The 16,520-nt window shown below is 34.5% G+C and overlaps 1 protein-coding gene across 7 annotated transcripts; it reads left to right on the top strand.

Moving 5' to 3' along the window:
- Positions 1-101: 101 nt before the first annotated feature.
- Positions 102-16,389, top strand: LOC128879421 (E3 ubiquitin-protein ligase TRIP12). Of its 7 annotated transcripts, none has more exons than XR_008457629.1 (25): positions 2,139-2,601; positions 3,855-4,193; positions 4,728-5,036; positions 6,128-6,214; positions 7,945-8,299; positions 8,394-8,587; positions 8,687-8,860; positions 8,938-9,314; positions 9,510-9,794; positions 9,942-10,322; positions 10,397-10,831; positions 10,911-11,133; positions 11,221-11,461; positions 11,540-11,945; positions 12,021-12,209; positions 12,284-12,469; positions 12,548-12,739; positions 12,817-13,022; positions 13,121-13,543; positions 13,617-13,869; positions 13,952-14,197; positions 14,283-14,612; positions 14,695-15,013; positions 15,100-15,350; positions 16,300-16,389. XR_008457629.1 is itself a non-coding variant. In XM_054128536.1 (25 exons), the coding sequence occupies exons 2-25, from the start codon at positions 3,884-3,886 to the stop codon at positions 15,294-15,296; spliced, it is 6,231 nt and encodes a 2,076-aa protein (XP_053984511.1). In that variant the 5' UTR covers positions 2,148-2,601; positions 3,855-3,883; the 3' UTR covers positions 15,297-15,708. The 7 variants fall into 7 exon arrangements, 5 of the variants coding, with proteins under 5 accessions (XP_053984510.1, XP_053984508.1, XP_053984509.1 ...); XR_008457628.1 differs by having other exon boundaries at positions 16,182-16,389; XM_054128536.1 differs by lacking the exon at positions 16,300-16,389 and having other exon boundaries at positions 2,148-2,601; positions 10,397-10,569; positions 10,657-10,831; positions 15,100-15,708.
- Positions 16,390-16,520: the final 131 nt, after the last annotated feature.

Raw genomic sequence — 16,520 nt, 5'->3', positions numbered from 1 at the left:
CATCGACCAATCACAATCCAGTAGACATTAGAATTTGGCTACATATAGGAACACACGTGCTTTGGTTGAATCGACCGAACAATCTCTATCGTGTATAATCCTTGGTCGAGATATCGTAGCAGACGACGTTCCAATCGACTTGACAGCATAGTTCGTATTTTCACGTGTCCTCTCGCACATCGCATTGCGTAACTGGAGTCTAACTTCCAGGGAGGAGCTCCCTTTTTCGGTAAGTGATTATTCGTAAATAAAATCGAAGACCAAAGAACAGCTGATAATTATGTGTTTAACGCGTGTATTGAAAATTTGTACGATTCATTACGGTTAACAGATATATCACTTATCGCAAGCTGTTTTGACACAGCTTGAGAAATACCTCAGTTTATCGGCCAATTGGGCACTATCAAATGAGGTTTTCAACCAATCGTGGTTCGTGTATACATACTTGTCACGATCAAACAATAGAACTACAACTTAACGCCTACGTTACGACATCGTATTTGTAAAGTTTACACGTTTTTTTTTAGAAGACTAAAAATTAATGAAATAACTAAAAAGTGTTCTATGATTATTTGATGATTATTTTTGTATCTGCTTTAAAGATGATAATTATTGTCAGCTTTACAACTGTCATCTAACCGTATCGTTGGTAAACATTATTTTATATGTGCGAAACAGCTGATGTAGATACCTACGAAAGATTTTAAAAGAAATTTTTATCGCTACAGTATGACACGCGATAAAAATTTGTTTTATATTTTTGAGTCTTTAAATTACTTTATTCCAAACAGATTCGACGTAACACAAATATTTAAACTTACGTAGTACAAAAAAAAACATCGTAAGAATAGTGATGGTTTATTCTATACCTCGTCACGTTTTTACGTAGTTAACAATCAAAGTGTAATGTATCGCTTTTATTTGCATTTATTTGCAATTTTGAAATGAAAATCACGATAACAACAATTTATCTACGCATGTTGTAACGTTGCACGATGTTGAATATAACGTGTTCGATTTTGTATGCCAGTGTTTCTCAAGCTTGTATTCATGGATCCCTGCGAGGCCTCTAACATGTTTTCTTAATGGACTCGCGAGTTCTCAGGGGAAAAACATAAAATGCATTTTTCAACATCTCTAAATTTGAAGTTATTTTGCCTATTTTTTATTTGTCATAAGCATATGCATGAATTTACATAGGAATAAGAATAATATAATGATGTTTTCTACATTCCACGAAAATGCGTATTTTCAAGAATAAATTTCCTTTGGAAATTCTGAAGTATTTGAAAATTGCTTTCTCGATAAATAGGAATGAGAACTTATTAACAACTGTTGGAAATTTTCGAGTAAAAGTTTATTTATAAAGGTCTTTTGTTTTGTTGTCGTTAATGTGGCATCCTTATGGAGGGTCCCTGGTAAGGTGATGTTTGAGAAACACTGTTACACAGTAGCGTAACTAGGATTGTCAGCATGTGTGCAGCGCTGAAGGGCCCTGACTGCGTAACAAATATAATTGCAGTTAATTAATGATTCTTTCAATTCATTTTGATCTAAAGTATAACAGTTTTGTAAAAAGATTTGTTTAAACAACTTTTGTTTTGTTGTCGTCAATATGGCGTAAGATCTTAAGGCGGTCTATACCTGATCGAGGTTTAATGAAGGTTTGCCCGCAAGTTTGCACGACCAGGGCTGGCACTACAGTCACTAGTGCCCCATTGAATCTTCCAATTTAGCCTCTTTCAACTCTTATTACAAGACTGCGGATTTTATGCGTTTATAACGTACAATAATATAGATAACATTCATAAAATATACATAATGTATGTTGAATCATAATGTTGTATGTTTACATCATAAATGCATATGAATTCACAGTCTACTTGTTACAAATTAAACGAGCCTTTAAAATTAATGTATTATGTATCGAACAAGGTATAACATTTTGTATATTATCATCATTTTCTGAAATTCGAAATATCGCACGTTGCGGAATCCCCAGTTACGCTCCTGCGTAGGAAGGTGAAGTTCGAGAAATACTGTTGTATACAACCAATGCATGGCAAAGAATGTTCTAGTGAATACCAGCAATCGTACAATTTAGATTGTGATATCCGAATTGCTGATATTCGAGCAATTGTTTGCGGCTAATTTTACATCGTAGACGAGGTGAAACGAGAAGAGCTTGAACAAAAATTTGCTGCAAGATGGCCATACACGCCGGTTTCGCATCTGGCGTCGCGTTATGAACCGTGATTTTGCTGTACGCGGGTACACCGAGTTTTCGAACGCACCTACGGTTCACTCTGTGTGTGACGTTTCCCGATGGGGGCGGAGCGTCCTCCAGCTTCCCAATTCTAACCAACCCGATCCCGATAGCTGTCGCATTCCGCTGATTTGCCTCAGTGTGCCTCGGCAGTGCGTTAGGTGCGTTTTTTGGTGTGTGCCCGTGCACATAGCCGCTCACCACCAACGTACTTACGTGCGTGCGCGTAAATCCATTTCTCTGTCGTATGTAACGAGAAACCGTGTGCTCATAAAAATCATCGGCGAGAAGACATTTTCCTCGCGATGCCCTGGGCATGTTTTTCCGACATTCAGGTAATCTTATCGGTTAACTTTCCTTTCTTCTTCTTTTTTTCTCTTTTTTTTTTATTTGGTCCTCTATCTCTTTCTTACTTACTCTTCTCTCTCCCTTTCCCCTCTCTCCCTCGAAGAACCTGCATACCCAAGTGGGATTCTCTTTTTCGAGGACCTCAACCTGAGGTCACACGGTGACGAGAGCGTAGATGCTGAACGAAAGAAAGAGATGGAGAAAGAACTCGTCCTCCATTACTTGTTCGCAAGCAAATGGTGGACTTGCTCGCTTACAAGTTTCTTTGTTATAATTATTTACGCCTTCCGTTGTATCCTTTCGTTGTATCGTGTCTATTCGTGGCCTTGTTGCAACCGAGTAATCCTAGCGTTTGTGGAAGGGGTTGTATGATGTCAACGGCACAATTTCGCATTGTCTACGATATTATAAACGGACACCAGTTGTAGTGTTTGTTATGATTCTTGGGTTCGTTACTATCTCTTTCACCGTCGAAGAAAACATTAAATGCGCATCGTCTCAGCTGTATTATTTAGTTACGCTCTTCTTATCTGAGTGCGCATTGATCTAACGTATCTAACCATAATAAGTGATTTCTTCTTAATCAATTTCGTTGGAACCGTATATTTTTCTGTTTTTTTTCTTTTCCTTTTTTTGTTTTTTGTTTTTAATACCATTGTTCGAAAGCTGGTACATATATTTTCTTTGTCAGACGTCGAGGAAACATTTAATTTTGTAAACGTTGATACATGTCTTTATATAACAAACATATTTTCGTTACATATTCGCTATTTCGTTGATTATATGTGCACGTAATTCTAGAAATTGAATGTAAATGCATTAATTACATTGTTCGTGTTTATACAAAGAAATTGGAACAAATGAATTGATGTTTGAGTGTTTTGTAGATTATTGGAGTAATATTTTATTTTACTACATTAATTTTTTCCATCTTGTTGCATAATTATATATTTCAATATGCATTGAAACTATAATTATTTCCTACTTTGGCGTATTGTTTTAGTTTGTATTCTAATTTTAATTTACGTTTGTTCATTGTAGCCTTGTTATTACATAATGTACATGATACGAAAGTTTTGATTATTTATAATAATTTTGTTTCTTTTAAAAAATCATTATGATATTCTTGCTCAGAACTGAATGTATCTTATATATTTTGTATGAAATTTTATAAATTAATTTTATTTTACATTGTATGGAGTAGTTAAAGGAAATAATTATCTAATGTTTCTTTTTGCAGACAGAATAGTGGCATGAGTCGATTAATCTATGGCAGATCAACAAGATCAGTTGTCATCAGGGGGGTCTGTAGAGACGGCCGATGCTTTAGCAGACACCTCTAAGCTTAGAGGGAATAGCTCTGGCAGTGGTAGTAGTGGTTATAGAAAACGACAGAACGCTGGTTCTCTTCCAGTTACAGTAGAAGAAAAAAGGCGTAGAGAAGCTATTGATAATCCAGAATCATCTGAAGTTTTCAATAATACTTCCACGTATAAACATTTGACTGATTCTTTTAAAACGGAAAGTAGAACAAGAGGCGAACGTAAAGGTCATGGCAGTGGCTTAGAATCGTATCTAGGTAATTGATATTTTTAATTATAAATATTCTTTTCGTAAACTTATGATTTTTATTATTTCTTTTTAAAACTGTATACAATCATGTGTAATATATTGTTAAAATGTTATAAGTTTAGCATATTAAAAATTGGTCACTAAATCCTTTATAAAATTACATTAACCAATTTGCATCAAGAAGTAGAATGATTGGTTATATTTACCAGCATGTATGGATTAATTTGCAAGTGACTAATCTAAGTACACCTCAAATTATCTATGGGATTGATACTCAATTAATAGTTGGCCTGTATTATTGACAATTTCACTATTTTTAAATTGTTATACTATAGAATTGCTTCACATTTGGTGACATAAGTAACTTAGTGTTCGCAGATTATTTCGTGGCTAATGATACAGCTGAGATATGCGCGGAATATTCCACTTCTTGATGCAAATGACTTAAGATAAAAAGTAGGAAAACATATTTCTTTTATTATTATTTTGTATAATTTGTTTTAGTTGGAACATTAAAATATATATTAATCCCATTTTTCAGATACTGATTGGAGGCCACACCATAAGGTTCAGCAATCAAATTATAGCATTAGTGGGAATAATACAAGAGTTCGTAGTGCAGCAAGAACAAGTTTGCCAGAGTTAAATTTAAAAGTTATTGACTGTATTGCTTCAAGAACTCGTTCTCGAACACCACAAAATCCTCAAGCCGTATCGCAAGGACAAAATACGTTCGATTTATCGCTATCCAGTGGCTACAATAACAGAGAAGAATTGACTTATAACGACTTGGTGCCAACATCAAGCGCTACACCGGTTACTAGTCATCCATCCACGTCGAGAGGAAGAGGTTAGTCAATTTATTTTGTTCTTTAAAAAGTGTTGGTTGCAATGAGATGTGATGTGTGATTTGAGTGAACAGATAATACAACTTAAAAATTGGTTGAACCAGTCTCAAATGAGTTAATACGTTTGCCTTGATAATTTCTATACAATTAAAAGATCTATAAAAAGTTAATCAATCGTAAAAGTAATAAATTATAAACAACTGATCAACATAAACCACAAATGAGTACATTCTGCACCTATTATGATTAAGTATATGCATTTAGATTTATGTGAAAATTAATGAATACTCAATGTGTAACAACTTAACAAGTTATAATTGAAATTTAACATCTTTATATTTTGAAAATCAATAACATATGATTTCTCATAATATCTACAGCTAACACAAACCTACATACTACAAGTTTGTTACTTTACTAAATTTCGTTATTTTAATGGTTAACAAAAGATGTGATCATTTTTATTTAACATATTGCTTTTAACATAAACAGATTTCTTTTTTTATTTCTTCCACTAATTGTTAATTTTATTTATAATAAAAAATGTGTCTAATGTTTGATAATAATAAAAAAAAATACTTAAAATAATAACTGCTAACTTATGTCTAAAAGTATTTAAAAATTAATAATTTGTAATTACTTTGGAGCAGTAAAATTATTTCTTAATACACATTAAGTATATTAACTATAATCAACTATAAAGAAACTATAATATAATGAAATAAATAATTTTACTCATTCATAATTATAACTTCAATCATGTATAATTTTGTATAAAAAAATTTAATAACAATAGTAATCCCGGGCATAAACTTTACCAAACAGGGACAACAAGACAATATTTATACTTGACATACACATTCTATACAATAATGTCACATGAATTTAGTACTATGCTTAATGTAGTGCCATGGTTAGTTAAAAAGAATCCATGGTCGTATGTCGTAACTACGTGTTTTGCAACCTTCATTTATTGAAATAGTAGGCTAAAGAATAGGGTAGTAAAATTAGGTTTTGATTCACAAGTATCTTAAAATTAAAGAAAAAAAAAGTATTACCAAAATAAGAGTCATAGATCAGACTGTATCATTAGGCCTGAGGATGAGCGAATGTCTGGAAGGATTTGTGTCTGCTGTCAAAGCACTTTTTCCAATATCAACACAAACGTATCATCAAGAAGGTAAGCCTAAGGAGTACACACTTCGTACTACATTTTCTTCCCCTTATTTTCTCTAAAATCCACGAGTAGATATCTTTTAAATGAGTACAAATTCTCTATAAATCTGCTCTTTAAATTGATTCCCTCGTATTCGTATGCAAGTATCGTACTTATTAACGGATCAAATTGTTTGTGTCAAATTTGATTTATGCATGACATTATTTCTCCAGACATAGTAAATATAATTCTAATGTAATTATAATGATACAAAGTGTTTGTGCCACCTGAAATTTCATGTGGTAAAAAGTACATATAAGTTCAAACACTATTGCTTATTACCACTTTGATTATTAATTTAAGATACTTCATGATTTTAAATTAATTTACAAGGTATGAAAATATATGAAAATAATAAATGTAATGTTCTATTATAATATTAAAAATATTATATATAACTCCAATGTGTACCAGATATTTGAAAAGATTATGGCAAAATTGAAGTATAGGTATTATATAATATTTTATAATATTTGTAAATGTAACAAAGGCTTCTGATGTTTTATAATAAGCAAATATTTATTAACATAATGTTTGAACTCTTGTAAATGAACTAAGTTTACATACAAGACAAATACAGTTCACATAAGACAGCCACAGTTTATTCATAGTAATGTTGTGCAATAAATACATATTTGGTACACACATTTTGTAAAGAGAAAATATAGGAGTACACTAATAAACAGTATAATAAAGGTGTACGAAATTTTAAATATAAGTAGGAGAAAATATATAGAAATAATATTGTTACATAAATATTATCTATAACACTTTTCTACAACAGTATAAAACTATTTATTAAGTTATGTTTAATAAATTGATGTGACAATTATATTTTGGACACATTGTTTGAATGTTTCAACACAAAAGTGTGTAAATATTTACTTGACTTTTATTAAATAATAATTTGGAAATTTGTTTAGGTAATCTATTTCATAAATTTAAGGCTTTTTGCAAATACAAAAGTACAGTCATAAGCAATGATATTCAATATGTAGCAATGTGCAACTAAATACTAATGATGTAACTTTGATGTATAATGAACTATTGCTTATATTTTTATATATTTCTATAGAAGTGAGATTGACTATAATGTCTATCATTTATCATTTCAATTCTAATAATGGAGCACTGATTTTATCATCATAAATATAACATTATCAATATCTAATACTACACATACTTTTCCATATCTCGTTTACATTGTTATAAATATAAAACAATTATTTAACAAAATATCTGAAACAACTATTAGAAGTTAATAAAGCATGTATTATACATCTGCCTAGATTTAACAGAGAAATGAATGTGTAAACATACTTAACATATGAATATGTATGCAATTAAAATAAATAGGTTTAAGCAAATACGTGCTTGAATAGATTCTAGATTGCACTAAGAACAATGCAAATACTGTATTATAAATTCATAACATATTTATTACTAACTCAATTATCAAGAATGTTCGATTCATATAAATGCACAACAAAAATAATTGATAGTATGTATAAAATTTATTTAGCGTGCACTAGGAGCATTTCATGTTTATGTTAGAGTCCTTCTTTTCCTTATTGTGAAAAATGGTAATGAATTCTGACGATAATGAAATTTAAACGAAAATTTAAAAACCGTTGGAAATAGTACAATTATATTTCGTTCAATTATCATAATGATGATGTGTTTCAATATTTTAGTGTCGAAACCTCACGGCGGTGCAACCTGCGCGAATAACAGCGCGAGTAGTCCAGTTTTGGGTGTGAAGTCCAGCATCAGAGTGGGTAACACAGCCAGTAATTCTGTGGAGAGTGGTGGGGGGGTGTTGGCACATGACGGGGCAGGCACTAGTGGCATCACAACAGCCACTGCCAATCCACCTGTGTCTGCCACCGCTGCTGCCAACCCTGCACACCCTCATCCTACGCACAAGCATATATTACGTCCTCGCGCAAAATTCTCCAGTGAGCAAGCTAAAGAACTGCCAACTAGTAACAAAACTTCAGGAAAGCATCATAAAAAGGACTCTACAACGGGCACTTGTTCAAGCTCCAGGTAATTATTTTGTGTACAAAATATGTGAAACAACATCACATTACGTCAATTTTATATTATATATACTTAAATAACATACATGCTTTTGGTTTAGACACCGCTCTTCGTCACGTGCAAGGAAAGCAGTGATAGAAGGCGGTTCTGGAGGAGTAGGAAGTGTAATGTCAGGAACTGAATCAGTAACCAATAGTGCTACACCAACATCGGTCTCATCCACAGTTCCTGGCAATCAATTAGTGACTACAACAGGTGAGGACGAATCAGCATCTACAGGTACATCTGCCACTGGTAAGTATTCTTGAAAACTTTGGATTTCGTAACATTCTCAGCGTCAACTGTTTGCTTTTATTCCAAACTAACCACTGACTTTTTTATTAATTTAACTAGCGAGTGGGGGACCATCCGGAATGTCTGCCACTACGGGAGATAGTGAAAGCGACGATGGAGAAGTTGGAAGACTGCAAGCACTGTTGGAAGCAAGAGGCTTACCTCCCCATGTATTTGGCGCATTAGGATCGCGAATGCAACACTTATTAAACAGAAGTATGGGAGCAAGTTCTGGTAATTAGTCTTTCTTTTGCATTTGTATACAAAATTTTACGATTTTAAATTTACATACGATTATCTTGCGATTTTAGCTGCCAAGGCGCAACAGCTCTTGACTGGTCTGCAAGCTGTTGATGACGAGGGAGAACAGCTTCAAGCTGTTATCGGAATGGGTGAAATTCTTGTTATGGGAAACGAGGACACATTGACTGGTTTTCCAGTGAAACAAGTGGTCGCAGCTTTAATTAATTTACTTGGAATAGAGCACAATTTTGTAATAATGACACATGCGTGTCGTGCTCTTACTTACATGATGGAAGCTTTGCCTCGATCGTCGACGGTTGTGGTCGACGCTGTTCCAGTGTTCTTACAAAAACTGGAATCCATAGAGTGCATGGATGTGGCTGAGCAGTGTTTAACAGCATTAGCTATGCTATCGCGAAGACACAGTAAAACCATCTTACATGCGGTAAGTACAATGAGTCGTTTACTAAATCAACGTCAAGTGTAAGCACGGCAAAAATGAGATTTCCGAAAAATGACGTAGAAAAGTATAAAATCATTTTGACAAAGACTCAGAAATGAAGTGGAAGACGTTTCTTTTGTTTGATGAAATATGCTATTCAAAACGAACGCACATAAGATTTAATTTGTGTCCTTTTAGGGAGGAGTGTCGGCTTGTTTAAAATTTGTCGATTTTTTTAATATTACGGCTCAGCGGGCTGCATTAACAATTACAGCTAACTGTTGTCAAAATCTCCATCCTGATGATTTTCATTTGGTAGTCGACAGTCTGCCTTTATTGACAAGTAGATTAACAAATCAGGATAAAAAAAGTGTTGAATGTGTTTGTCAAGCATTTAGTCGTTTAGTCGATAGTTTTCAACATGATCCTGTAACTCTACATAAAATTATCAATGCAGAACTTCTTCAAAACTTACAACAACTGGTACGAGTTATATTTATATTTCAATATTCCGCAATAGTATCAACAACTATAATTTCTTTACTCCTTCAAATTTGACGCCAACTATATTCTACAATAATATTACTATGTTTTGGTCACTGATAACGTGTATACTTTTCCATATTTTAGCTTATGATTACGCCACCTGTCAATAGCATTGGTAATTTCATAACAGTGTTACGTATGCTCTCTGTGATATCAAATCGCTGTCCTGACTTGGCACAGCTGCTGCTGCAACAAAATATAGCGTTTACGCTAAGTTATCTTTTAACCGGATCCCTGGAAGTGAAAACGGAAGATGTAGAGTTAGTGCCGCGTTCTCCGCAAGAGTGGTTCGAGATCACTTGTTTGATCGAGGAGCTCATGCCTCCGCTACCAACCGATGGTATATTTAGTGTAAATAGTTTACTTGAAAGGACCAGTAATCAACAAGAAAACGTTCATTGGGAGTGGCGCGACGAAAGGCATTGTTGTCATCCATTTAGTACTATCGATTCTAGAATTATTGAGGTATCATTATCAGAATAATAAATTCTTTATAAAAGAACAATTATAAATAGTATACTGATAATGACCTTTTACAGATGGCATTTCAGAATGGCGAGGATGAGATTTGTTTGTCCTCTTTAGGACGAACTTATACGATAGATCTGACTGTGATGAAACAAATCAATGAAGACATTGGAGTAGCACGAAGCATTTTTCGTAGAGTAAATACTCATCCCACAGAAGGCAAGAGCCCTACTTGTTTATCAAGGTTAATATTAATATCAAACTTATTATTAATTTATCAAATAAATGCAAATTTAAGCGCATGTTTCACTAAATTATACATTTCTCACAGCATGGATGTCGTGCCTCCAGTAATTGAAACAAACGAATGGCTAGTGTCTTTTATCCGAACTTTGTTCTCTGTATTGTACGAAGTCTACAGTAGTTCTGCTGGCCCTGCTGTAAAATGTAAATGTCTTCGAGCTCTTTTACGTATGGTCTATTATGCTTCAACCGACTTACTTAAGGTTGGTATTAATGGAGGACATTACAACTATTCGCATCGATAGTTAATTGTATTTTTCATATCTTATGCTGTTTATCTAGGATGTCTTGAAGAACCAAGTAGTATCATCACACATAGCGGGCATGCTGGCATCCCAAGATTTACGAATTGTTATTGGAGCTCTGCAGATGGCAAGTATATTAATGAAAAGACTACCGCAAGTGTTTGGGGTTCATTTCCATCGTGAAGGCGTGCTACATCAAATTCGTCAACTAGCTGACCCTGAAGTACCTCTTGGTGTTTCGCCACCCAAGTGTCCTTCTGGTAATTTATTTAACTGACACCTACGTACATGATGTATTAATATTTGGTTGTAAATAGCGGTTCAACGATTTTGTTTTGTATTTTTAGGTACATCATTACCAACTCCACAGCCAGGTCCGTCAAATACATCACTTTCTTCCACCACAATGTTGTCTTCTAGTAATGCCACATCTCCAATTGCTTCTCCATCGACAAATGGTAACATATTGTTTGGTACAATTGCAACATGTCAATTGAAACCGAACCTATCCGCATCAATGGAAACACACGCTAGAAACGAATTAAACTCCACAGTAGACGATGTAACGACGCCACAGAGTACTCATTTGTAAGTCTTAGAAAAATGTAAAAGGAAATTAAGAAAAATCACAAACAAATTATTCCATTTATGTTTACGATTTATTAGGAGACTCGGAGACGTTCTAAAAAGGAAACGACAAAACAAGAAGGGTCGTTTTTCTAGACTAAGCGGTACAACCCCGCAACAAACTCAACAACCCGAATCACTTTTTACTGGTTTCGCTACTAAAAATAATCGTTTCTTAGGAAATCTTAATCCCGCTAGATGGGGTCGAAAATCGTCGTCTTCAAATTCTACTAACGATAAAAGAGATTCGAGCTCGTCGACGAGTTTATCGAAACCGCCAAGCAATTCTAGTTTAACGGGTGGTAATCGAGATAAAGCTAAAGCATGGGTACGTGAACAGGCTGCTCAGTTCTTGTCGCGATATCAGGACAACGCACCCTGTACACATCCTGCAATGACAGTCCTTTCGAGACTTACTGCCGCTATACAACGGTTACAATCAAATGTAAGTTTATCTAAAATAAACTTTCCATTGCATGATCTGTTATAATGAAAATCATAATAAACAATATATGAACAGGAATTGGATGAAATGTTATCGGCGCTTACTGAATTGCGAGATATCGTACTCGAGAGTGATATATCTCCGTTCGAAATGAATTATAGTGGTCTTATTAAAGCTCTGCTCAACTACCTCACTACTACAGACGCTCCTGGTAATCGTTATGATCGCCTTCGTATGTTCTGGAAATTGTTCGCGGAATCGACTGTAAGTAAAATAAGCCTGTGTTTACTTTTCAATACTTTTTACTTCTACACGATATTTGCTTGCATATTTTTCAGATGCAGCAGAGCAACAATATCATGGATCTTAATCCTGGAGCTTTTGGTGCTTTGGTGGCAAAGTTGAATAGTTGTGTTGCACAATTGGAACAATTTCCTGTGAAAGTTCATGATTTACCAGCAGGATCTGGTGCTGGTCGTGGAGGTACTAGTGCTCTCAAGTTCTTCAATACACATCAACTTAAGGTACCGTATGCATCCTCTTTAAATTTATCGGTAAATTGTAGGGAACATTTTTATATCCAACTTTTTATGATTTTGTAGTGTAATCTCCAACGACATCCAGAATGTAACAATTTGAAACAGTGGAAAGGAGGTACTGTCAAGATAGATCCTCTGGCGTTAGTACAAGCAATTGAACGTTATTTAATGGTCCGTGGATATGGTAGAATACGAGAAGCGGAATCTATGGTTAGTGACGATGATAATAGTGAAGACGATATAGATGATACTCTGGTAAGTTTTATATATTTTTTCTTATTCAAAACAATCGCAAACTACGAACAATATTTAGAATTTACTGAAACTTACAGGCAGCGGTAGTTATAAGTCAAGGATCAGCAAAACACAAACTCCAATTCTTAATTGGAGACGAAGTGCTGCCTTTCAATATGACTGTTTATCAAGCCGTCAGACAGTTCGGTTGTTCTGGAATTGATCATTCTGAAGCAGAAGCTGATGGTGAACCACCACTTGGTCATGATGCTGTATGGGTACAAACTCACACAATTTATTACAGGTACCTTAATTCAATTGACTTTTATGGCAAACTTAAATACTTCTTAGGAATTCTGTTTACTTGTCAGTAATTAAATATATGTATTTCTTTATACATAGGCCTGTACCAGAGGAAGAAACTGCAACATCACCAAAACCAGGTTCAAGTTCACAGGGTAGCAGCCGTAAAGGCAAAGGAAAGAGTACAAAGATCAGTTCGAAACGAAAAGAGGATAGTTTGTGGCTCGAAGGAACCGTCCCTCCACAACGATGTCCTCTCGATCCTTATTTGTCTCCCATCTTACCACCCTCGGTTACCATTACCGATGCTTCATTAGACGGTTTGTGCCTACTACGTCTTTTACACACATTAAATCGTCATTGGGGTGTTCTATTTCCTCATCTAAAGTGTGTAAGCCTACTTTCTCCACAAGACTTTATTAATAATAAAATAGCTGCGAAAGCAAGTAGACAACTACAAGATCCTTTGGTGATCATGACGGGAAACTTACCTTTGTGGCTACAACAAATTGCTACAGTCTGGTTAGTATTGCACAATCCATCCTATTAATTTGCTAATACGAGTTTTATAAATCTGTTTTTAAATGTTTTACAGTCCATTCCTGTTTCCATTCGAAACAAGACAATTATTGCTTTATGCAACTTCGTTCGATCGAGATAGAGCTTTACAACGTCTCTTGGATTCCGCACCAGAACTATCGGGATCGGATAGTCAAGAACGCGTTACTCCACGTTTAGAGCGAAGGAAAAGAACTATCTCCAGAACCGATATTCTCAAACAAGCGGAACAAGTTATACAAGACTTAGCGTCTAGCAAAGCCTTACTTGAAGTGCAATATGTTAACGAGGTTTGTTTTTTTTTCTTTTCTTTACACATGATATAAGATGTTATTTTTGTTCCAAGATACGAAAGATTCATTCGTCTTACAGGTTGGTACCGGTCTTGGCCCAACTTTAGAATTTTATGCTCTAGTCTCTCGAGAATTACAGCGTGCCGATCTAGACCTTTGGCACGGTAGTTCAAGCGCTACTGAATCAGGATACGTTAATCCGTCACATGGACTTTTCACAATGCCAATTTCGTGGAATACTAAAGTATCTCATCTTGCAAAACTTAAAACGAAGTTAAAATTTCTCGGAAAGTTTATGGCGAAAGCGATATACGATTCAAGAATGGTATAATTTATTTTTTTTTCATTTCTGGTTAAATTTAATATATTTATAACAATGTTGAATTGACACTTTCGATGATTTTTCGCAGTTGGACTTGCCATTTAGTTTAACTTTCTATCGTTGGTTGTTGGGAGAAGAACATACATTGACGTTAAACGATTTAGCTTATGTATGTGCTGATGTACATCGAACTCTTAGTAAACTGCAAGACATAGTTAGACAAAAGGAAACAATCGAGAAAGATCAAACGTTAAGGCCACACGAAAAAGCACAACTAATAGATTCGCTAAGTTTAGATGGTTGTCCAATTTCGGATCTTGGCCTTGTTTTTGAATTACCTGGTTACGAAAACATCGAATTAAGAAAAGGTGGAAGTGAGATATCTGTTACTATTTATAACCTGGATCAGTATATCAAGGTATTTTTATTTGTTCTATAATCGTAATACGTTATTTTTTAATGTCGTTGATTTTTATATATGAGATTTTTTGACGTTTCAGTTGGTGGTACATTGGTTCTTGTACGAGGGTGTCTTCAGACAAATGGAAGCGTTTCGGGAAGGCTTTGAATCTGTATTTCCACCGTCGCAATTACGATTGTTCTTCCCTGAAGAACTCGAAGCTGTGTTCTGTGGACATGCACAAACAGGTGGACAGTGGGATGTGAAAACTCTTTCGGAATGTTGTAGGACTGATCATGGTTATACGCCAGATTCTCGCGCGATACGTTTTTTGTTTGAGGTTATGTCAAAATACGACAGTGAAGAACAACGGCAATTCATTCAGTTCGTCACTGGTTCGCCGCGATTACCAGTTGGAGGTAAATATATTCAGTGTTTTACTGTTGGTATGTTACAAATGAAATAAGATATATTTATTATAATTAAATGGCACTTTGTTTCGCAGGTTTTAAGAGTTTAACGCCACCGTTAACAATAGTGCGAAAAACTTTCGATCCGTCGATGAAAACAGACGATTTCTTACCATCCGTAATGACTTGCGTTAATTACTTAAAACTGCCCGATTACACAACTTTAGAAATAATGCGGGAAAAATTGCGAATAGCTGCACAAGAAGGACAACACTCGTTCCACCTTTCCTAGAAACTGATGGAAAACCGGCGCGCCATTTTGCTCTTTTCCTATCGCATTGTCCAGGTTGAGACCAATTATTCAAACAACTTTTAAAATATCGAGAGAAAAAATAACTGCGTTTGGTACGAGACTCAGTAATCGCAATTTTGCACTTTATACGAGTTTTTCGAGGATTACCATTTTTTGATTTTAGCGACAATTCATTAATAAATCTTCATTTGATGTTTATCCTTTTTATTTATGAATTTGAATTGTGATATATTTTACCAGAAAAAGAAAAGTGCAAAGACGATGTTAACCCTACTGTATGAGTTTCCTCTTGTGGTATTACGAACCAGGTAGCTTGGGAGCAGCCTTGTTCTAGGAAACTTATAATTGATGTGTTACAATAGTTAATAAAAGTTGTAAATATAGTTTAATATACGCAAGTCTATATAAATACTTTATATAATAGTAACAAGAAAATGATATTGCTATGAACTCTATACTAATTAAATATAATTTAGTTTGAGGGAACGTTTACTAGGTATAAGTATAAGTAAATTTTATATCAGTGGTGCATTTAGCACCGCCATAAATCGCCAATCTCATGCCTCACAATTCGCAGTGATGTCACGAGTTAAGATCAGTAAACAACTGTGCGCTACAAAACAAAAGTGGCTCATGGCTTCATCACCTTTAAAAAAAAGAAAAAAAAAAAGAAAAACCGAAAAAATAACTTCGAATATAATAGCGTGTTTAATGACCATCGTTTTATTTTCATAATCGATCTCTTGTGTTCGCTGCTTAATTTACAGCGTCTGCGAGCACTGTGCGAACTGACGTGCAACACACTCCTATATTTAAGTTATATGATGTATCACCAATTAAACTTATTTGATATTTTTATTCTAGGTAAGATAGTCCAATTAATACTTTACTTAGCTGTGTAAAAGTGCAGCCAGCATCGCCAGATCGAGTCATCGTAATAATACGTGAATCGAAGAAAATTCTTATATCCACTTACTTACAGGCAAAGTATCTATTTATGAAAAATGTACGACAAATGTATAATATGAAATAGAATGGATATAAAGTCAGCGAAGCTGGTGTATCAAATGGATTATACAAGGTACATTACTTTCTTATATCTCTGTAGAAAATGTGATTCTAAATGAAAATTGTGAGCATATGAATTGATCAAAAAGTAGAAACAAAAATTAAAACGCGACTGTATTTGTTTTACACTTATAT

Source organism: Hylaeus volcanicus, chromosome 7, assembly GCF_026283585.1.
Source record: "Hylaeus volcanicus isolate JK05 chromosome 7, UHH_iyHylVolc1.0_haploid, whole genome shotgun sequence".
Lineage (NCBI taxonomy): Eukaryota > Metazoa > Arthropoda > Insecta > Hymenoptera > Colletidae > Hylaeus > Hylaeus volcanicus.
This window is presented reverse-complemented; position numbering and strand designations above follow the sequence as displayed.

Coding starts and splice junctions, on each gene's coding strand:
- LOC128879421 (XM_054128535.1), top strand. CDS start 3,884: ATGGCAGATCAACAAGATCAGTTGTCATCAGGGGGGTCTGTAGAGACG. Junction 8,861..8,937: donor AAGTATGGGAGCAAGTTCTG/GTAATTAGTCTT, acceptor TTGCGATTTTAG/CTGCCAAGGCGCAACAGCTC. Junction 10,832..10,910: donor CTTCAACCGACTTACTTAAG/GTTGGTATTAAT, acceptor CTGTTTATCTAG/GATGTCTTGAAGAACCAAGT.